We start from the raw sequence: 23,991 nt of genomic DNA, 5'->3' as shown, positions 1-23,991 counted from the left end.
CAAATAAGATTAACCTCTATCAATATAACAGTCATTAAAAAACTTACAGTGCGAGCACATTTCCAAAGGGTAGCTTGCCTCATTTCCCTGTAACACAAAAAAGAACAAAGACAATTATTCCCAGGCTAACAGGAGCAATTATTTTAAGTTTCAGCATTGTAAAGATCTCAAACAATACAATGTATCCAGTAATTTAATTACGTATTACTTTTAACCCTACAACCTACTACAGTATTTTACTTGGAAAGTTCTGTTACCAAAGCACACAAAGTAATATAAAACCACTGAGAGGTCTCCTCTGATGAGAATTCCCATGGAAATATCAGGTGGCCACATGATAGGGATTAGTAACATCAATCCAGTATTGCAAAAACCAAAGTCACCAATTATTTATAAATTACACAAATGCCTCTTTGTAAGATGTAAGGTAACACAGGATTTAAGTTAATTTCAAGACTTCACACGTGCACACAAGCTGCTTTACCATTTTATTTTAAAAGCAAGGATATACCCTTAAGATTCACCACACAAAACTTTACTTAACATGCAAAGAAAACCCCGGCATGTTCTCCCAGTCCCCAAAGGTTTCACACAGGACGAATGATGGGAAAGAGTGGTTTACATGTCCAGAAATTCAGACACCATACTCAAAGTGCTGTCTTAATATGCTCCTGCACTGTAGCCGAACGAGATTTTAAATCCACGTTGCATCACAATAATCACAGCAAGGGAAACAACAGCTACAGGGGTGCAGTCTCTTTGAACTTACACAAATCATACAGACACATGTGGAACTTCAGGGAGATCTGCAACTGCTACGACATGAACTCCAAAGACTAGAAACGAAAGCTGGTATTATTCCTCAAATGCCCTCCTTTGAGCCAGAGGGCAATACACACACACTTCGGATTTATTTAGATTCAGTTAGCAAAGAAGGGACCAGATAACTGAAGACATTCACAACTAAACCTTCTCAAAAGGTATTTGTGAGTGTTTTACAGAAGAAAAACCATGGTTGAGTCTGTAACATGTTCTGTTCATAAGAGGTCCTCTTATGGTGTGGAGCATAAGGGATTCCACAGCTGAGCACTGGCACAGAAAAAGTGCTCAGAATTACGCAAACTGCACACAAACAGAAATCACTTGACAGAAGGAAAAAGAAGGACATTTAGCCTGGAAGCATGCGACTGCATTTCCTAATAAGGACAGAAAGGGGCAGAACAAACATCTCATGAATTTAAGCAAGTCTGAGAAGTGTTGGGGTGTGTGTGTATTTGCTTTTTCTTTACATTTAGAAGATAAATATGTTCACTGTTCTTAACCTCCCCCCCATCATCCCACAAGTTCTCTTTTAAAAAGTTACCACACTTTATGAGAAGAGCAACAAAAAGAACTATAACTTCTTCCCCAAAATCTTCTTACAATGAGTCAAATAGCAGGAAAAAAAACAAACAGACAGTCTCCCTGAAGCCTAAAAACCATGACTGACATATTCCACAAGAGAAACCTTCTTCACTGTGGCTGGGGATCGAGGAAAAACAGTGTCAAGTGGAAAATCTTGGATGGAACCCAACCAAAGTCTCAGAAAAAACAGTGAAGACTGAAAAAAGCAGCAGAAGCCCAGTGTGTGTATATGGCATAAAGTATGGGATGTGGAACGTGGGGAGAGCAGAATGTTGAAACAGGAAGAAACAGGAACCAGGGGATCCAGCTAGGCTGCTCTTAAGACACGAGGTCATGAAGAGGCTCGAAAAACACCAGACTGGAAAGCTGCAAATTAAAGGAGAAAGTTGAATTAAAACCAGTGCACTTAGACACAAACAAATATACAATTAAAACTGTATTAAAAGACCATTCTCAGCACTTATGTACTTGGTGAGATGTGGGACAAAGCTGATTTCTAATACAGGCCACTGAAATCAATCTAGCTAAAGCGGTGTAAAATACTTCTGAAAATTGAGAAGGAAATGGGAAAATTTTCTTCAGTTAATGAACTAAGTGCAACATTTATGAACATCCTTACTGAGCATCTAGATATGCACAATGCTAAGGCATTACCAAGCTATCTACATGAAGCTGTCCACAAAAATATTTGGAGAGTAGAAGAAAAAGTGAATAAACTACAGCTTAGTTTTTCTGTGAAATGTTAATGCTAACAAGAAATGTTAAGAATACTTACCTATCCAGGACTGGAACAGCAATCCCTGCAAAAAAAAATAAGAAAATCTAGTGAGTGACAGCACAAGGGTTACTGTCTATTCAGTATTTGTTAAGTTGTATTTAAATGGGGTATTTAAACAAGCAGTTACCTGTTCTGGATGGGCTGAGTGTTCACTTCCTCAGGAGTTTCTAAAGCATTTTCTTCATCTTTCATTTTTGGCAAGAAGAAAGGTGTGAGCTACTCACGCCCTACTCACAACAAGGTTTAGATTTCTGTTTGCACACCTATGACCTGGGTGTATACAAAAGTGTTCCTACATCTCAAAGACTTGTTCCTCACAGATAGAAGTTTAATGATTTGGTACTGGGAGCTGGCATTTTTCACAAAGTATCAAATAAGCCTTGTAAGAAAAGACTGGGTGCACACTGTCACCGGTACAGTTTTAGAGCAAAAAGATTTAACATCAGGTAGTGTTGGGAACAGCGTTGGGAAGTATCACTCTGATTGCATCTATTAACATGACAGTTATCACCCAAGAATTTTAATTATAAACCTTATTCAAAGGAATAGCATACTGAGTTTATTTTATAGTTTTAAAATAATGGTACTTGGTTATAAAAAGGAAAGTTACTACAAAATCTCCAAAAAGCAGCTATTTGAAGGGATCACGTAAACAGGAGGGGAAACAGTTTATGAGGGCGGATAGCGATAGGGCAAGGGGGAATGGTCTTAAACTGAGACAGGGGAGGTTTAGATTGGATATTAGGAGGAATTTTTTCACCCAGAGGGTGGTGAGGCACTGGAACAGGTTGCCCAAGGAGGTTGTGGATGCCCCATCCCTGGAGGCATTCAAGGCCAGGCTGGATGTGGCTCTGGGCAGCCTGGGCTGCTGGTTGGTGACCTGCACATAGCAGGGGGTTGGAACTGGATGATCATTGTGGTCCTTTTCAACCCAGGCCGTTCTGTGATTCTATGATATTTCAGCTCTGATGCAGAGATGACTTACATACGTGCAGAGAAACAAAGTTCTGACAAAACTTTAAGATTGCCAACTTTAAAAAAATTCATTATCACATGAGCATTTCCTGCCAGATCCACATTTAGCATGCCTCACACAAGCGAGTAGCCTCTCACGTACACCATATTAGCACATTCAGAAATGAGTGACATATGGCTTCTTGAAGAAATGCAGCCTGTGTAACCTCAGCGCTCCACAACGTATTTATTTGGCACTTACACCCAGTATAAAACATGCTTTTCTCAGCTGCATCTGGGTATATACTACTGTACTGTTGCAATTCAACTCTTTTGAGTTACACGACTGAAAACATGCAGCTGGAATATAAGTGGTATTTTGAACAGCCTTATCTTCTTTAATGGTCCTGAGATTTTCTTCAGTGCTCTAAGATCCCTACAAGTTACTTCCTGGTTAATCAGCAGTAAGATCATGACTTTTAGACTGAAATAATTACCAATCAAGGAACAGTGCAGTCTAGTAACAGAAGGCTAAACTGAATTCTGAATGCTGAAGAAATCTCAGTTCACTGAGATAAATCAAAATATGCTACAAAAGTCATTTCAGAAGTTTGCATGGCAAGTAGCTTGCTCCTTTAACAAAGTGTTGTTTGTAATTACATTCTTCACTGATCTTCCTCCTTTCAGCAGCTGTGCCTTTTTACTGGTTAAGGATAACCTATTAATGGCTTTTAGTCTTTTCTTCTTCTGTAGATTACCCATTAAAAAGTGTGTTTTGGTTTCTTTCCTCAGCAGTTACTTCAAATACTGTTCAGTCTCTCTGCTAGAGATCAGTGCTGTGCATGCTCACCCACGACAGGCTGGCTAAGACAAGTCTCCTCTTACTGAGAGAGCTCTGATAGGAACAAACAAAATGAAAATTGCACATAAATTAAACAATCTGAACTTCATAGCTGCAGTTATTTATACAAAAAGCTTGTACACAGTAAGACATCAAACTGCAAAACTGTTTTACATATAGTAAAAGAAATCTAGAAGGTATATTTTGCTGATGTATGTTACTTATCAGCATCTCTCTTCATAAGCTGTGAGAGGCTTAAATCTAAGCATCAGCCTTCAGGTAGTTTTCTGCTCTTAGAAAAGCAGACCTAAATGTGTTTAAATGTCAGCAAGCCACAGCATCAGCTTAGGCCTCATCACAAATTAGTCCTCAAAAGGTTATACGAGTGACTGCACCAGAGCAGATGAAAGTTTGATCGTTTCAAAGCTTTTTATTTATTTCCACAACCAGACAGTGTATTAATTCAGAGCCAAGAGCAGGCTCTTAAAATGAGTTAAGCACATACAGGATTATTTGTCTGGCATTTGCTACAACTTCTGCAGCAAGTACAAACAAAATCCTTCATCCTTGTTGTAAATGGCCTTAAGAAGTACACGCTGCCTTGGCACTGAAGTTGGCTACTATTCCTACGTACCAAAGCCTCCCCCAGAAAGGCAACATCTCCAGTGTTTCTGCATTTGTGTTTGATGCACGGGCGCATCATGAGGCACTGTCAACGTGACATACAGTGCACTTACTGCATTTGTTCCTGCACTTTGGAAATTACTGCAGGAACAAACCCACGTGCAAGTGAAACAGTTAACCAAAGCATGCCAGTTGGGAGCCAGAATTAGAGATTAATCAACTGCGAGTCTCAAAATACACAGAAAGAGCTGTTTTTTATCATTTATTTCTAAAACTAGAGAAGGACATGAGTGTTATAAGGCAAGACAGCAGTGTCTTCCAGTGAGCATTTAAAAAGCCACCAAAATTAACAATTAGTAAAATTACCTGTTGCAGAGAATTCTTCTTCCTTCGATCTTGTTTTCCATGTATTGCTGCTTCCAAAGGTTTAACACTGAAGAACTGTCAGCTTGGGGAAGAGTTTTGGTGTTGGGTCTTTTGGTTTGTTTGTTTTGGTGAGTGACCATTAATGAGTTATGAGAGCTTCGGTTGTTACGTAGGTTCATTCCATATTTTTCATTAACATGGAAATTGGCAAGCTAAATTATGGACAGTATTTATTACGAAGGCTGCAAAAACTTTTGCATAAATAGAACACGTGACACAGACACATCCATAGTTGCTTAAGCATTTGTTAAGATGGGTTTCAGATCAAGGCCAGGAGGCTTTGAGCCACATTAATACTCAACTATCTGAAAGCACGGTCAAAAAAAAATTCAATATCTCACCAACTGTAATTTGTACTTTTAATACGTGACTTACTGGTGCAATTAAAACCTACAAGGAGTTTAGCAGAGCACAGATGAAAGACCTGCCCAAAGTTTCTGTAGGTACCACAACAAATACGGCTTAAAACAAGTCATGCAGGAATAACACACAACTGGAAAAAAAGTAGCAAGAACATTTCCAGCCATGCTGTTCAAGAAACACCACGCTGCTTATTTGATTTGAAATCAAATTCATGAGGTTTGTGAGGTTTTTCTTTGTTTGCTTTTTTGTTTGTTTCCTTGTTGTTGGTTTTAAAACAAATTCCTCAATCCAGAAAAGTAGAGTCACAGCCAGAGAGCAGCCTGTAATACCAAGAAGATCAATGAATTGAAACAAAGCACCTTACTGATGATGACAAGCAAACTTGTGAAGATGTCACCATAGATAAGATCACTGGCAACACAGCATTTGTGTTTAACTCAAAGGGCAATCAGGCTGCTTTTAAGCTTTTCACTGCAGCCACTAAGGAAAGAATTCTATTTAAGGATATCACAGCATAGTTACCAGCAAACAATGACTAAACTAAAATTAAAAGCTGATAATTGGGCAGACTAACTGCCAAAATATAGGAGTTAACTTCTTGCACTGCTACACAGTACTTGCTTTGAGTAAATACAAAGGACTTGCTTCCCACAGATGTACACCCAACACCCAGTGCAACTCCCCACTCACTCCTCAGAATTAGAGGCTGTCCAGCACAAAACTTCTCCTGAATAGTGAAATAAATCCACCCTGATGTTTTCACAACCACTCTCATGTCAGAATTAGATGTTGTGATTCAAAAGGATTAAGCGAAGCCAAGAACTCCAATGGCATTAATGAAGCACACAAAAGTTGGAGCAACTCAACTGTTGCACTGTCTAGCCCAAGTTTTCAGCTGCATTTCAAAGAGTCCAACCAAGAAAGAACTAAAAGAGTACAACCTGAGTTTAAGGTGCATTACTTCCAAGCTGAATCCAACTCAGAAGATTATTGAGCCCACTGAGCCATCATATGAATTAGTATTTTTAGAGCTTCAGCTCTGCTTGTGCCCCACTTATTCATATATAGCTGTATATATTCATGACCATCATCTTGTCTGTCCAAAATTCCAATACAGCATCTGAAATCTGGGAACCACCTCATTTATATTCTGCAATTTGGATGTCAAATCTGATCTCCATGTTACACTTCAGTGTTATCCACGTAAGCAATAGCAGGAATGAAACAGCAAGGAAGCACAAGCACCAAATTCTCAAAAAGTATCCAAGGAATTATAGAAAAACTTATAGGGCAAGAGGAAGGGGCAAGGAAGAAAGCCATGAAAGCAGCAGTAATGGTACCAGGTTACTAGCACAGACTCCAGTAAAGGACTGAGGCATTCAGCTGCTACTTAAAAATTACGCTCTCTTGCTCTTCTCTGGATAAAGTTTCCACTAAAATTGAAAAAAATATTATTCACAAAATTCCAATACCTGGAGTTGCCATTAAATCTTGAATTTACAGAACTGCGTCGGTCATGAAAGAAACAGAATGAAGTATTTCTCAAATAAATCTTGTAAGATTATGTTAGCAAAACAAACAGGATTTTTATGGGAGCGTGAACCATTTGTTCCTTTCTTCTTTACTCAAGCAGAAATGAGGTGCAAATTCCAGCAACTGGAGATATTTTCCTCCTGGACCTTTGAACATCAACAGCATCTACAGAAATCAACTACAATGTTCATGTTTTGATCGTAAGTCTTGGTATTTAGTTAGAACATCCTACAAGATGTTATAAGAGTTTTCTAGGTATACAGAGACAAAGAATGGATTTAAAACCTAATTTTAGGATGTATCCTAAGCATTGAAACACAAAGATTAGACTTTCACAGTGACTTGCTTTTAAGTTACTGCTTTTACTGTACATTTGTTTTCCAAATTATGCGTGTCGGTCATTAGGAGAAGTCCATGAAGAAGAAGTAGTTACAGAAAGGCATTCTGTATTCTCTATCTTCTTCTACTACAAGAGTTATTTTATTTAGGAATTTCTCTATCAATTTTAACTTCTTTGACTCGGCTGCAGCACAAGTTCTTGAAGCTTCTCATGTTGAGGACACTAAGCCACATGCATCCCACAATAAAGAAGAACAAAGCAACAACTGCTATTATGTTGTTCTTCCATCTTAATGCAAAAAAGTGCTAATTTTTCCACTTTAAATCTGCTGAGGTAAAGGCAATATGTTCTCCTTTGCTTTTTATTCAGCTAACACAAATGTTCTCCAGATGCTGACTCTACAATTATGGAAAATGCTGATAAATGTTTCCAATGGCTCAGATACTAACTAACCAATCCAGTGCTTTAGAATCTAACAACCTTTTCCCTCCCCCATTCCACAAGAGATGGATATAATTGAGAGGTTTTGTCATCTGAAATACTATACCAGTTCCATTTGAAAATTTTATAAAAAGAAGAAAAAAGTCTTGATTCTAGGACTTCAGCATAAACTTGGCCACCTGTACATCCAGCAAGTGTAACCATCATTTCTCGTTGCCACGTTATTACTTGACCCAACACTTTCAGTTTAGCTGCTTGGAAGGTTTATCAGAATTGTGAAAAGGCACTGAGCTTTCTGTGCTCAGTTTTCATCCTCTTAACTGAAAGGGGAAGACTACTTACAGCTTATGCTAATGCTAACCAAAAGCAAGTGTCAAGAAAGTCTACAAACATTTTGTAGTCAAAAAAGCACACTGGCAGGAAAAGATGCAGCTTGTTTCAACTTACATTTGTAAGAGTTCAAATTGTAAATCTGTATTCGTTAAATAGCCTCCATTCATCAATCCTGCCTCTGAAGAGAGCACTCGGTGTCCTTCAGTACTGAAGGAACTCAAAAAAAGATAAATATCTAATTCTTGAGCATGACATTTAAATTGCAGACATCAGAGATAATGAAGCAAGGCAAAGGGGATTGCCGGATTGGGGATTACTGGAGGGATCAAGTCAGGCTAAAGCAGTTACAGTATCCTGGCATTGTTGTTCTTTGCAAGTATGCAAAAAGTGTCTGAGCTCACTCTGACACATTTAAAAAGACATGTTATGAAAAAGGTTATTTTGGATACGTTTGTTAGATCCGTTGGAAGCAGAAAAAGCGATGAGTCCTGAGAAGCTTCTGCCCTGGTTAGCACATGGGGCTCCACCACATGGCCCCTCAGCCCAAGGTGCAGGAGGTGAGGAAGGCTGCACATGTCTCTGGCAGAGCCTGCCCAGCCCTCCTTACTCACCCCCTAATGCAGTCAGGGCTGTGCTCAAGCTCTGTCAGGCATTTTAAGGGAAGCCACTTGTCCTCTGGCTGGCAGCCGGCCAGTCACTTGGGCTATGCTTTATTTAAACCCTACGCTGTTCAGGGGTCTCCACCAAAATGAGATATTAATGGCTTAAGGCCATCACAGTCAAATATCTATTCTAGGATATCATAAGGAAGCCCTAAGCCAACGAAGCAAGAAGTGAAATTAGAGAAAGCTACTCTTGCCAGAATCTCTATCAGACAGGAAAGCTAAAGGAAACGGGTACAGCTATAAAAATTCAATATCTTTAGTGTACCCTTTCACTTAATTGCTATCAAAGACAGACAGAAATAAAAGTACATGTACTTAAACAGAACAAAACCACTTGTTTTAGATTTTAATATTTTGAAGTGTGGAGGATCAAAGATCAACGTTGTAAAATCTGGCCAGTTGTGACAGCAACTGTGATTCATATTTGTATAAAGTGATGCCATAGCCTTCCCAATCTGAAGTCAGTTACAACTGTAGAGCTTTCAGAAGAAATAAAAGGTTTCATGATCTTGAAGGTAAAATGAAGTATGTGATTTAATCACAAGTCTATACCATACACACACCACAGTGCATTTGCCCATCTGCAGATCAGCTACAGGTGGCTGCAAGAAAAAAGTTGTCACTAAGATAGACTGACTCCAAGGACACAAGAGAAACACCAGGGAACAGTTTGCAAAGAACAGAGACAGAAAACAGCTTTACTGCAAAGTCCTTTTGCCACATCTGTATGTGAAAAGGAGCCATAAAGTCCCAGGGTACAGTTAGCATCGCCAACACCATGCATGGGATAGGTGCCTACTCCCCAAGGCACCTTAGGCAGGTTGGATATAGATATAAAAACAGAAAGGATAATTGGGTTGCTTTGAACCTACTGCAACTTGATTGTTGTATCTGTAATGTGTTTTGAATATTAAAGCTTACTGTTTTATTTGATGAATTCCCTGACAGTACTTGTTAGATGTCAAGTATAGAGATATTTAGCAGCACTGGAGACAAACATAGCGCAGTCTTTAAAACAAGGTAAGGAAGAGGCAACATTGTACCATGTTGGGAAAAGGAATAAATAATCCTTGTTATCTGCAGGAGAGGAGCAAAACCTCATACGTATGAAAAACCACAAACTTCCATACAAAATAGCCAGACATGTCACTGCCAAAACCTGCATAACTACTGCAACCTGCAAATAAAACTTCAGAGACAGCAGTGTCAGGAACAGACGGGATAACTTTGGGAGCTAAGGGACCATTCCCTGCGAGCCATGGGACGACTTCACTTCTGGCAGATCCCAGCTATGGCTGCAGAGAGGACACAACCCCATCTACGCAATCACTGCAGAGCTGGCATTTCTAAAGCTTGCGTGAGTATTGAAAATTCCCCAACTGCTACGATTTGCTGAGCATAAATGAATAATGAACTCTCCAAAAGCCAAGGACGGGACAGTTTCTCAGAAAGATGCTGAAGTAACTTAACCTTTTGTAGGTAAAGGTTCTGTCAGCAATGCACTGAAGTTCTCATGCAAGTGAGCACACGTTAGGAAGCCAGGATGGTTCTCTGTACCTTCAAGATAAGTCACAAAAAATTTACAAGACAGTAATTTAATTGCTTCATTTACATTTACACACTGGTTTCACCCATAAAACCTCTTACTAGGTTTACTAGTGTAACTGGCAACAGCAGAGAATTTCCAGGCACACAAGTTCAAGCCCAAAATATGCAAGAACTTATCAGGTACATGCCATGTTGTCACTGGCTCTTTGCAATTATTTAAGCCATTAGAAGGCCTGAAAACTCTTGGCAAATAGAGGTAATTCCCAGTGCCGGGTAAGATGTGGTCTCAAGTGAAGTGGTTTTTCACAAGGAACAATCTCTGTTTTCAAACCACATAAATCAAATTTGCACTATCTGAAAAACTGCTGGGGGTCTGTACTCTCAAGCAATATTCTAGGTTACTGCACGTTCAGAAACCTGGCATTGATCACTCTTTCAAAGTAAAGTCTTAAGGCAGGAACCAAAAAAAGACAGCATCAAGATAGCATCCCAGCCCCCACTACAATTGCATAAGCCTTACTCAGACATTCTCGGTAGCTCTAAGAGAGATGGCCAGAATCAGCAAACCTGTAGTGACAGAACAGCATTAACAGTCCTGCCTGTTCAGGAATATTACTGCAGAGGAAACAAGCACACAAAGCTCTTCTGTGAAGCTCATTCAGTGCCCCTGGCTAGAGAAGAGACCACAGCAGACTTCTCTGGGGACTCACAAGACGAATGCAATGAGCTGCCTAACCAAGCCACCCCAAAGCACTGCCTTAACACGGACAGACACCTTGTGCCACATGCTAGTGACAGCAAGAACAAGACTGTGCTGCCCGACCAGTAATCCAAGTACAAACCCAGCTACAAGACATACAGGCGATGTAAGCTTAAAAACTACACCGACCTTTATGAATAGCAAAAGAGGAGTTGAAGAGTTTTATAGATCATCTCAATGAAGTCAATAATCTTTTTCCTATGCAGAAAAAGTAGAAAGCATGACTGAAGATTGTAACCAATAACTATGGTATTAAATTATCAGAGTTAAGGATCAGCATCTTAAAGAAATGACAGCAGGGCATCCAACAGTTCAAAAATTTCTTGCAAAGCAAGAACAACTTGCACTTGAGGGGAGAACTGAAAAAAAAAAAAAACAAAAAACCCAAAACATATTACATTGATCTTAGAGACATTAGGGGATACACACTGGCAGTTAACAGCCATTTAAAATCTTTTCCTTAAGGCTGATCAACAGTGAGGAATGTTCTCTTTTCATTGATAAATACCAGCATAGAAAACCCAAGCAACTGCAAGCAGCGTGTGGCTGTGTGAAAGAAAAGCAACTACAGATTACTTTATGTTTCCAAATCCAAAGAGCAAAGAAAGCCCAATCTCATTCAGCGTTAAGGCAACGCATGTAAGCATCACCAAAAATCTAGAAGGACTTAGGACAGTTCATGCTTAAGCCACTACCTAACATCTCACAGGCTGTCAAATGATGAAACATGAAACTACCATGAGTCAAACCACCAGTTTTACCAGTAAAATACTGAGCAGGTTCTTAAGGCTCCCTTAACTTCTCCCCTTCTCTGCAACAAATTGGAGGTAGAAGTTTTTGTCTGAAGTACTCAGAAAACAGCGTTCAAAGCTTCCACGCCAATACAAAGCCATGGAACAGCAGTCCAACCAAACTGAGAACTAACCCTTGGCTGACCTACATAGAAAAAGGAAGAGTTACTTTATTAAAAGATATTCATTTGACCTAAAGCTATACTATACTGAACTCTAATTTGCTCTATACAGATAATCTCACTAGGCTGCTTTCAAGTATGCCAATTTAATCATTGACACTTCCAGGTACTATAAAAACAGGATAAACTAGGGAGCTTCAGCAAAGAGCTCTCCTGAACAACTGAGCAGGAACTCAATTTATTGCAATACATTCCTCCAAAGTTAACAAAAATAGAATAAAAAAATAATATATATATATTCTCTATAGTACTTCCAGCCAAACACTATTGTCACTGAGCCCAGAGGGGTGTAAAGATAGTTTGTCTTCTCTCTGCAATGCATGTAAATATGCTTTAGCATGTTATGGAAATTATGATTACTTGTTACTCTGCTTGGAAATTTAAACTGATTTCTGAAATATTTTTGAAAAAAGTTAAAGGTAAGCATTTGCATTACCTGTAGAATGAACAACCCTGCCTCTTCAAAGCATGAGCTGTGACAATACAAAAGCAAGCGAGCAAAGCTAACAGCGGCTGTCTTCTGAAGCCTCTGAACTTCCTTAGCTTGTTTGCACCAAAATCAGATATAGCACTAAAAGAGAGAACAGGCAGCAAGAAAACTGATAATCATTAGATCAGTTTCACACAACTCATACCCAAAGCTACAAGCATTAGGAAGGAGAAATATTACTTGTCTTTGCAGAGGGTTTTCCAAAAGCACCCAATGAGCTGCAGCAGTCGGGCAACACCCAGTAGGAAAAACAAATCTTTTCCTAACTACAGTATGAAAAGGCAACAAGGCCTGCTTAGGAATATACAGATGTGTCTGAGGTATGTATTAGACTGAGGCAAATATAACAGATGAGAATCCAGCTGGAAATCAAATGGAGCATGTCATCATCTAACAGCAAAGGAAAATATAATCTATTTGCTCCAGAACTATCTGGTAAATTTCCCTTACCATAAACAGTTAACTGAACTGTGCAAGTGAAGAATAGAAGATTAGTATCAGGAAAACAGTTACCATGGTTGCTTTATGGGGGGGAGATGGGTTAGACATAGCATTCACCGTCCTGCCGCAGGAAGTATGTGGAAAGCAAAAAGAAGTAGCAAAGATACATTCTATATTACAAGAAATCAAGATAACATTGTGTACTACGTCATGTAACAGTATCAATTAGTATAGATACTATTATTATGGATTACAGTTGACTGTAATTCCCTTTTCAAGGAAACAGGTTAGGAACACTCACAGCAATGTGATCAGTTCATCTCCCTCTATCAACTGATTCTCCTAAGTTGCTAGATTTTATCAGGTTATCCAGCAATGTGCTAATCGCAGAGGTTAAGGCTATGGGAACAGTTGCATGGATATTTTTAAATGGATCTGAGATGGCCTAGGAGAAAAAGAAAGCTGATGCAGTCAACAGTGACAGTTCAAAAGAGTCAAATGTCCTTTAGTGGAGAAGTTTAAGTGTCAATTGGAGAGTATCATCCATTCACACAGTCTAAGTTTCAAGGAAGTCGCACAGGTCAATGCACAGTACTTACTTGAGTATAGAGCACTGGAAGAGCACTGGAACAAGTCGCATAAATAGATGTTGTCACCAGCCCCTCCTCCTCATTTAAGCAGCTTATAAAGAGTTTGATACCACTTAGTGCAAAAAAGGGAAGTCTGAATTTAAGAGAAGGGAGATAAGAGTCTTACGGCTGGCCAGCAACTAGAGCCAAAATGGAAAGAGCACTTCAAAAAAGATCATAAAGAAAAGTAGGTAACAAATAGAGCATCTCTCGTGACCTATCACAAAAAGGCCTGAAAACGTTACAAAGAACTGTGTCAAGGACACACATCTAGAAACTGAGACAGTCGTTCAAAAATGGGACTCGATGTCACGAACTGACAAGAACAGAAACTCGAGGAGCCAAAGATGCCGAATTGGAGAGGATGTGCAAAGCAAGGGAAGAGGCAGGCTGTGCTGAAGGGAAGTGGTTGCATCGATACGGAATTTGAAAAATAGATATTGTGCTCTGGTATTCTTAACCGTGTCTAATAGTTGATACTAATCTCAATACTTAGCTTCTCTTTTCCCCAAAAAAGAAAATAATTTCATCAGAACTTACAGCTGACAGATATTGAGACGTTTTAACAAGCTCTGGTTTGGTTTATGACACTCAGGAATGCGTGAAGAATTTATTCAGTCAAGAATGAGTCATGGTTTGAAAACAGGCCTTTCCAACATAGTGATCCAAAACACACGGATCAAAACCCATTATAATTAAAATATCAATAATTTTATAATACATTAAAAGGTATCTGGGGCATTACAATTCTAAAGAGATGGTCCAAATTTCCAACACTGCTACTAGCGAAGAAGTTGCCATGCAAGCTTCCAAAGCCTTCCAGTTATGATCACCACAGACTTTCACATCAGAGGAATGCAAACTGACAAACCCAAAAATGCCACGCTGCTTTCGATTTGCCTTCTTATTGCTAAGAAATATTGCAAAGCCTTGAACAGTTTTCTTCACACGAACTTGTACGACGCAGGAAATGCTGACTTCTTCCACATCTCAGTGGTGAGGTGACACCCATCCAGGAGTTGGTTATGTGACATATACAAATGCAATTCAAAGCAGTATTTTAGGTCCCAATACAGACATGTAGCACTTTTACTACAAGCTAATAGAGGGAGGATACTCAAAAGATAGAATTAAAATTCAAACCCAGTTTTGGGAGTTTTTGGACAATAACAGATGTATCAGATATTTGAACAACTATCCAAAATCTAACTTACTTTTTTTTTTTTTTGTAAGATTCATAGCATGTGCTAAAGAACAAATCCCTTCATCCTTTCAGCAATCAAAGCTTATTAATTGTTCTAATTAGCAATAAGGTTAAAATCAACTGGCCCAAGAAAAGCTGTAAATTTACATTAAGTGTACATAAAAGCAAGCCTGACAGTACACACAAAGCAGCACTAAAGGAATTACTGCTATTGATAGGGTCCACAGCCTCCCAAAATAAGCCCAGTAGCTGCACCCCTGCACAGTCCCAGGGAATTCCAGCTGCTCTGGAGGCTCACAACCCAGAATCCAGTCATCCCACTTCAAGGCACAGCCCCAATCATTGCACCCATCCACCAAAGGCTTTGACACAACTGTGCATGCATACACAATCTACCCACAGACCACAGGCTACTGCTGTCTTTCTGTAGCTTCCCACCTCACCTTCTCATAGGCTAAGCTTTCTGAAGTTTACAGCTTGCAAACTCAGAGGCATATGATACACATACATTCGTACACCAGTCTGTAAATCAAAGAATGTAATTTTAAAATGAGTATTTTTAGTGCCGTTTTGAGAGATGCTGGGAAACATGGGTTCATTGACTTGACAAAAGCACAGATGCCAAATGACACCCCTGAGAAATAACCCACAGGCAAACTACTGTTAAAAATCACTTCACCTGTCACTCAAATCAACTTCTCAATTCTTTGGGAATCCTTATCTACTCTGCATCCTATTACGGAACATTCCAGGACTTTGTTATTACACACAACATCTATGGATTAAAACCCATCATCTTCTACTTCCTGTCAATTTTAGGCCCTTCCTCTCACATGACTCTTTGTTTTCTCATCAGCAAAGGGAACGTAACCTTCCAGCTATCTCAGGCCTCTCAGAAGAGAACGTTTCACAGTTGAACTCTGGACAAACTCAGATCTAGCAACATTAGAACTGCACTCAAACGTTCAAGAGTACGTAAGATTCAAAGTTGTTAACTTTTCATACTTTATGAATGTTTTTTGTCACTAACGAGATTTTTCAATACGCTGTCTGACATCATAACAACAGCAGTGGTGCCCTGTGCAAATGCCTCCAGCTGATTACTGAAGGAGTCAAACCACGTTTTGAGCAAAGTTTCAGGGAAATCTACCTGAACTTTTCTTAAAGCTCCTGAAAAAATGGTTTAACAACATGTAATGAACCGCCATTTTATTTAGATATCCTGATCTAATACAGTGGTTAGTGTGCTAAGATAATCAACTGAAATCAAATATAGAAATCAAGTCTATTTAATTCATACGGATTTTTTTCAGGTTAGCAGAACTACAGGTAATCAAGCTTTGACACGTGAAAACTGTCAAGTGCTCTTTCAGTGTTATCAGCACTGACTCAGTAGCAACAACACTGCTCAGACACCAGGCCTGTTAAGCAGCGGCTCGGTAGTAAATTAAATTTGGGGAAACGGTTTCAAACTAGAAGAGGGGAGATTTAGATTGGATATATGTAAAAAGCTTCTTTCAATGAAGGTAGGACAAGAGGTGATAGCCTCAAGTTGTGCCAGGGGATGGTCAGGTTGGATATTAGAAAAAAGATCTTCTCAGAAAGAGTGGTGAGGCAGTGGCACAGGATGCTCAAGGGGTGGCACAGGGCTCAATGATTGGGGCTGTGCCTTGAAGTGGGATGACTGGATTCTGGGTTGTGAGCCTCCAGAGCAGCTGGAATTCCCTGGGACTGTGCAGGGGTGCAGCTACTGGGCTTATTTTGGAGTCACCATCCCTGCAGGCATTTGAGAAAAGAGGAGACATGGCACTGGGGGTCACGGTTTATTGGGCATGGTGGGGGTGGGCTGACATTTGGACTATATGATCTCATAGGTCTTTTCCAACCTTAGCAATTCTATGCCTCTATCCTTAAACCCTTAATAGTTGGGGAATGTATTAAGATCATATTTTTGTGCAAATCACAGCTGAATTCTACTGTTGAAGCTGGTAGCTGGGTTCTTCATAAAAGTATTATCCTGGTCTTCATTTCTGGGCTCTCCATCTCTTATCCTACCACATCTCATCACACCCCTTCCTCCCAAAATCTGGCTGAAGTTCTTTAGCCAACAAATGTCTTAATACACTTTTAATTCCAACTTTAACTTACTTAGGTAACGATATAATTGTGCTTGTGATCTTGAGGCTGACCACAGGAGCTTTTTAAAGGCACAGTATCAGCTTACTGGAGGAGTTCCGGTTCTTTGCCTTAACAGTTTGCTTAGAAGTGTCCATCAACACAGACTCCACAAACATTCACCTGAGTGTATCAGCTCTCATAACCTGTTTACAGTTTGGAAGACAAGATTTTTGTTGACACTTCCTGAGCAATGCTGTCCTTTAATCCAAAGCATCTAAAAGATTTCTAAGACTTCTTTAACGTAGCTAAGTATTATTTATATCATTAGGGTTTCTTCATTACTTGTGGAAGAGTGTCAACAGAGCTTGTAAATGCCAAGTTACAGACAAGACAGAGAGTTCCAAGCCTCTTTTGCTGGATAGCTTTCATTGGATGTAGTAGGCAGTTTCCAGGTCTGATTTCTGAAAGAAGCCTCTGTAAATGGTTAACACAGTGCTACAAAGATGCTGAAAGAAAGCAGTGCACAACTAAGCTTTTTGGGCACAGCATACCATCAAGTGCCTGAACGGACATCATACTGCCAGGTGGCTGCATGCAAATTAAACCATTAACCCCAAGACCTCAAAACTGAGAGCAGTTCATCTGCTCTGGTTGAGACTTAACATTTATTTTCAGATTTACAAAAACATTGTGTATTTCTCAGATCACGCCTAATTAACTTCTACTTAACAAAAAGCCTCGGAAAAGTTGTTATCCCTAATCTCAATATTTTTCACTGGTGGAACAAGGGCAGTATTTACCAGCTTCATGACAGCACAGCAAGATAAATGCTCATCATGTTGGAGAAAGAAAGAACATGTAGAAGCAATTTAGATAATCAAGTCAGTCAATAAGATTTTTACCATTTACAGAGGTAAGGAGTCAGAATTTTCTTCTTGTTTTAATAGGAATATGAAAGTAAAAATGAGATATTTATTTTCTTGCAACATGCAGCTGCATAGCACAAGCGCTTTCCACTCCTCTGTCCCGATGTAGACCAAGGCCCTACATCATTCCTTCCCCATCACTTCAATCTTTTACTCGCCCGTCCTTTCACCATTCACTCCTCCAGAAGCAGAGGAGTTTAATTGTGATAGGGCCGTTGCACAGGAGCACCTTCCCTATTCCTGATAGTGATTCTGGGAAAGAACTAACATATAGGAAGCATTGGAACAAATAGCTCCCTTGCTTTTGTGGCCTTTCTGTAGGAATAAACAAGCTTAGGAGAAGAGAAAAACGTAAGTCAGAAGAAGGAAAGGGTGCAAAAATAGGAAAAAGTGTCACTAAGTGAATTGGCTGCTAAACTACAAGTAACTACAAGTAACAGAATAGTGCAACTTTTAAGTTCACAAAAGATACTACCCAGAGAACGGACAACAGGCCTGGGAGGAAGCAGGAGGGGTAAGGAAATCAAGAGCAAACAGCTTTCAAGAAATCACACATTAGATCAAATTACCAAAAAAAAAAAAAAAAAAAGGAAAAAAAAAGTTCTTCCATGAACAGAACTCTGGATCATCATTTCCTGCAACTAAATCAAGGTCTTAGCAGTTTCATGCTTTACTACCATTCAAACTTCAAACACTTTAGGGGAGGATGCAATTTTCTTTAACCAGAATCAGCTAATCAAAGGCAGCAAAAAGGAGAGGGGAAGGGATTCTTATGCTAGCTGGGAAATCAAGGCCATGTCGAAAAATCTTGTGTAACTGATGACATACTGTAACACTATTAAGCACATCTACAATGATAAAAAGCTATTCTGTGACACTACCAGACAGGCAGAGGAAAGCTGCAAGACCTTCACTTTTTCCTAGAATATCTGTTACATCAAACAGACTGGATTAAAATTCTCTTAGAGCAACCTGGCAACACCTCAGCAATGTGGTATGCCCGTATGACGTGATGAAGCAGAAGCAGACCAAGAAACAGCTCAGCACCAAAATGCATGCATCTGCCTTGTTTCCTCAGAAATACTGCAATTACTGAGGCTGCCTTTTCCAGCAACATGGATGGTCAGAAGACAGCCTCATCTTCTTGAGCATACCTATAAAAGTCCTAATTTAGATGTTGTTAATCTCACTCCCTCAAAGCTTCTCTTTCAGGGCTATGTCCAATACCTTAGAAGATAAATAAAGATCCCAAGGCACTCCCATCACACATCATTTTCCCTTAAATGACTCAGTTTTCACTCCCTCCCAAACACATCTTCCACTGCATAAACACAAAATTCCACCTTTACTCCATCAGTGGAACATTATAATTGTTTTTAAAAGTTTCTTTCCTCATTCATCAACAGTCTCCATCTTCCTCTGTAGATCACAGGCCTAAGTAAACTTAAATATTCAAACTGGCTTCAAAACTATAGCCCTGAAAACTTATTTCTAAAACAAAATCATATACTAAGTAGAACGCCTGAAGTAAGCCTACCCCAAATCCTCTGCTTTCTAAAGACCTACACACACATTTCACATGTTGGATCCTAGATTGGTTAGTTCCAGTGTGGCAGCAGACTTCTAGTTTGCTGTCAGATGTAATGGGAGGGAATACTGAACACTTCTCAGTCCGTATCACCTGGACTTAGGCAGCAGGCAAAGCTGAAATGACTTCCTGAGAGTTTAGAATGATAGCAAACTGTGATTTGGTAGCAGAATAACTGTTGTTTTGTTTTTTTTTCCTTCGACTAATGATTTATTTAGCAACCTCCCTGAAAAACAGTAAAGCACTCAAGACAGCCTTACGGTGTTTTGTTTTGTTTTTATTTCAGAAAGAAATGTTTTGGTGGTTCTTGGCTTCAGTCATTCAGAAATACCGTTTTATATCAGCCAGGCTTCATATGGAAAGGATGCTCAAGTGCCAGAAGCACCAACACTGCTCAACTGAAGAAAGTCACATCTAAGCAGAGACCAGCAATAGCAGTGTCCAAATTCAGACTGGCTCCTTTAATTTCTCAAAGACTCTCTCAGCTTGCTAGAAAGATGCATTATATAACACGGTTTGGGTGACTCCTGTCCTACAACCATAAAGCTCAAGAGCTAGATATGAATCAGAGAGGCCACTGTGAGGCCCGCTCTGTTTGAATACAGGTGACCCCAACAAAACAGATTTAACCAAACCCAAGATTGCTTATTAGCATCTATCCGTGGTATTTATCTTTTCATAATGCATTTTTCCAGGAACAGTATTTACTAAGTCAATTCTGACAGAATACAGCAACACTTCTAGTATTATGTAATGGAAGTATCACACTCTGCTCGGTAGGATTTTAAACTAGCTATACCAAAATATCCAGAACTACATTCTTTTACTTACTAGATGTCAGTGTTATATCTTAAGCTGCCTCCTATGAACATGTTCACCTTTTGTTCTGCACTACAACCGTCAGCGCCCTGACCCTGTAACAACACAGAAGAAAAAGCAAAGAACTTCAAACTACAAAAATAAGATTGCTCTACTGAAATTAAATAAAGACTGAAACAAGATTTGCCCTATTTTGCTATTTAAAGCAAATGCTTTCAATGAGAATACCCACAGGGTAATAACACTAAGAGCAGCAACTAAAACGATGCCTATGGTAAAAAGTATTAAAAAACACACTGATCTGACAACTGCTTAGTTTTCATGTGATTTTCTCCAGGCATCTACGATCAGGTGTTACTAGAAATGATACTGATGCAGTCACAGTCAGTGATCTCCACATTGCTTGTTCTTGCAAAGATGCACCTTTGCTGACCAAGGTAACATCTGGAATATCTTTTTCACTCATCAGCATTTACACGTAGCAGTTGATTAAAAAGAAATACTGTTCAAGAAGCCAAAGCAATAACCAACACGATTATATATCAGCAGCAGATATCATGACAGCTTCATTTAAGGCAGAACAAAGGAAAAAATGGAAGTTACCATACACAAAAATCCAATTCTTTACAGTCTGCTAATACACTCATGGGCATCACTGCCAAATAACATTTCCTTTCCTTTTATGCATGCTGGCATCAGGCAAGTCCTGGAGAGCAAGATTTTCACAGAAGCCCCAGCAAATGGCAGTATGAGCACAGCTGGTGTCCGGAAGGTGGCAAGTGTTCACCTGGATCTTCACAGCACCATCAGCAGAACCACAACCGCAGTATCGTTTCTAATTTCAACTGTCTGGTTCTTTTAAGCTTCCAGCCTCACTAATTCTCCTTCTCTGCCTTCCATGGAGGGTGTGTAGCCATTCGTTACTCACATCATTTTAGGCCACAGCTGACAACAAATCCAGTCTCTGCTTCTTCAAACTGACATCTAACAGCCACTGAAGCTCAATGAGCGTGCCACGTAGCTCAGTTTTAAGGCAGAGACCACAAACCCCTGCTTAAAAACAAGAGAAGAGCCCCCTGTGAGCCGCTGGGCCCTGCGGGGCGGTGACAGACAGCTGGCCTCGCTCTTGGGGAGGAAAGAATGGAAAAGCTTAAGCCACCAGCAGTCCTCCAACTGCAACGCCAGAACGCTGCCACAGCCCGGGAGAGGAGAATTTGGGCTAAAATACGTGTTTGTTAAAATAGGGCGTTGATTTCTTGGCAGCGGCGGCAGGCAGGAGACACCCCTAGTGTCGGCGCGCAATACTACACGGCTCCGCGCCGTATCTCCGGGTTAATTTTACGGCAGTAAAAGGGAAATTTAAATCGCCATGATTAAAGGGAGCCGAGAGGCTCCGACACGGAGCTCCCCGCACCCGGCCGGCCCGCCCGCCGCCACGGGCTACGTGCCTCAACGGCTCCCGGGCCGGAGATGGGCAGAACGAGGCGGGGGGCAGCGGCGGCACCTGGGGAGGGGAGAGGAGAGGAGGAAGGGAAGAGGGGAGGGAAGGAGGGAGAGCCGCGCGGGAGGCGGCGCTGAGGGCCGCGAGGGGCGGCGCGAACCCCCGCCGCGCTGCGGGGAGCACGGGGGCGGCGGAGGGGAAGCGGGGGACGCGGCCGCCCCCGGGGAGAGGAGAAAGAAGGGGAAAAAGGCGAGGAAGGGGAACTGGGGAAGGGGAGGGAAGCGCGGCGCCGGCCCGCGAACGACGTGGAAGTCTCGGAGGAGGAGACGGGTCCGAAAGCTCCCACCACGGCTTCCCCCCTTGCCGCCCACCCGCGCGGCCCGGCCTGGAATATTCGTCGGGGCGGGAGCGGGGAGGCTCCTCACCATGTTGGCGGGTGGGTGTCAGACGTCGTCCCCTGCAGCCGAATCCGCCGAGCCCCGCTCTGGCTGTCGCGCGCGTACGTTGGGCGCCGCCGCCGCCGCCGGGCCCGCTGCCCGCTCCGCTCCCTCACTGCGGCAGTGGCTGCTGGCGCTGACCCGCAACGGCGCGCAGCGAGCGAGGGCGGGGGCGGGAGCGGCGCTAACGCTCGGCGGCGGGGGCGGGGCCTCCCACATCCGGGCACCCGCCGCGCCCCGGGCCGCCCTCGCGAAGGAGGCGGAGCGAGGCCGCGGCGTCTGCGGCGGGAGGGGGAGGAGGGGAGCAGAAGAAAATGGCGGCGGCGCTGAGGGCGTGTGTTGGTTGGGTGGATGCGCTGCTGCTGTTGCTTCTTCTTCTTCAGGGATCTTTGCAGCCTCTCCTTGTGCCATCTTGCTCTCTTGCGGAGTCTGCTATATAAGCCTTATTGCTGGAGCTCTTGCTTCCTTTTTTTAGTACTTTTCCACAAAATAAAGTAAAAGCAGGCAGAGGATATGTTCTACAGGGCTTTTTGGAAGGCGCTGGGTGTTGTGCACGTTTATAGGGAGCTGTCGCATTCATATGTGGTTATGCAGAACTAATGGATGCATCCTATCTCTGTGTTGTTTCAGTGCCTGTAGTTTGGCTTTGCATCCTGGATAATCTATCAAATAAAAGGACTGATAAGTACAAGCTAAAAGACGCAGTCTAAATAACGTCTTTGAGGCAAGATTTAGGGCAGTATGACTGCTTGCATAAGGCTGACCCTTGGGGAACGATATTGTGAAGTTTCAAGTAGGCCAAGTGATGCCTTTAAAAGTCTTAGTGAAGGGTAAAGTAAAATACCCTTACACGTGAATATTATGTTCTCTTTGTTGCTTTAGTAATTTTTTTTTTTTTTTTTTTTTTTTGTGGTTGCTCTGAATATGTTGGCGTGTTTTGTTTTGTTTTTGGAGTACCATAACACAGTGCTCACAATGGTGTGATGAATGAAGTGGTGAATTGTAAATAATAATTATGTATGGAATATTGTTATGTTAATGCTGCCAAAGAATAAATTCCGTACCGTGTTGATGTTGTCTTTCAGGTGTTTGATATTTGGCTCACAATAGCGAGATACTTTGCCAGGGAAAGGCAAATCCATCCTGCTGAGCTCAAGGGGAATGGCAACCTTAATTGTGTGAGAAGGGAATACTGGGTTATTTACAACCACATTATTGTATTTAGAAGCATAGCTGAGCATGAGCTCCCCAATCTAAAACAGTACTTTTCGTTTATCTTTAGCTTCTCGGAAAAATAACTGCTTTATCACTGTTGTTTGTGGGAGTCTGAGCTGATCTGTGGCCAGCAAAGGTCACCTTCAGAGTTCCTGAGAAAAAAAAAACAACAGAATCTTGAGCTTGCAATGTGTAAATGATGAGAGGAACAGGGAATCTTTGGTACAAAAGTCTGTTCTGGAAGCTAAATAATGTGTAAATGTGGAGCTCTAGAACAGATAAGAATTTCTCATCTTAGAGTCTTAAAGCATGGTGATAAATGTGCAGCTCTTAGAAAATATGTGTAAAAACATACCTCAGGTTCTGCTGGGGAGCTGGTACTCAGCATGCTTTCAGATCTGCAGAAAGGGATAAGCTTGTCTGGGAGGAATAAAGAGATAGCAGAGAAAAAATCTAGCAGTTATGAGGAAATGAGAATGTGGCAATGAGTAAAACTAAATGTTGGCAAATGAAAAGTAGTTGCACCAAGAGAAAGCAAAACAAACAGTAATGCAGAACCATAAGCTTTACTTTAATAGTGAAATAGGAGAAAAGGCCTTGGTGATAAGAACCTGAGCCTTGCCACAGCAAGAGATGATACAGCATGAAGTGGTCCAGCCCAGGCAAGGAAGACCCCACCTCTTTTCACTGCCAGATACTG

At 41.1% G+C, this 23,991-nt stretch overlaps 2 protein-coding genes and 1 long non-coding RNA gene across 3 annotated transcripts in view; 1 reads left to right on the top strand and 2 right to left on the bottom strand.

Annotated features, from left to right (window-relative positions):
* PPP3R1 (protein phosphatase 3 regulatory subunit B, alpha) overlaps positions 1 to 17,441 on the bottom strand; it is a 28,625-nt gene extending 11,184 nt beyond the window's left edge. Inside the window, exons 1-3 of the mRNA XM_085218901.1 lie at positions 17,417 to 17,441; positions 13,514 to 13,665; positions 48 to 87 (exon numbers count right to left, since the gene is read on the bottom strand). Coding sequence (XP_085075027.1) covers positions 48 to 87; positions 13,514 to 13,665; positions 17,417 to 17,441 — 217 coding nt within the window. The remainder of the gene's footprint in view (positions 1 to 47; positions 88 to 13,513; positions 13,666 to 17,416) is intronic.
* On the bottom strand, positions 94 to 13,506 carry LOC146544850 (uncharacterized). Its single transcript, XR_014881828.1, has 3 exons — positions 4,968 to 13,506; positions 2,180 to 4,031; positions 94 to 1,770 (listed from the first exon to the last, which is right to left on the bottom strand). It is a non-coding gene; the product is annotated as an uncharacterized LOC146544850 (long non-coding RNA).
* A 4,932-nt stretch (positions 17,442 to 22,373) lies between the features above and the next one.
* PLEK (pleckstrin) overlaps positions 22,374 to 23,991 on the top strand; it is a 56,134-nt gene continuing 54,516 nt past the window's right edge. The window contains exon 1 of the mRNA XM_085218755.1: positions 22,374 to 23,254. The gene's annotated coding sequence lies outside the window, so the exon portion shown is untranslated. The remainder of the gene's footprint in view (positions 23,255 to 23,991) is intronic.

The sequence above is a fragment of the Meleagris gallopavo genome, chromosome 2, assembly GCF_905368555.1.
Source record: "Meleagris gallopavo chromosome 2, MGAL_WU_HG_1.1, whole genome shotgun sequence".
Taxonomy (NCBI): domain Eukaryota; kingdom Metazoa; phylum Chordata; class Aves; order Galliformes; family Phasianidae; genus Meleagris; species Meleagris gallopavo.
The sequence above is the reverse complement of the archived record's forward strand: the minus strand, read 5'-3'. Positions and strand labels throughout refer to the sequence as shown.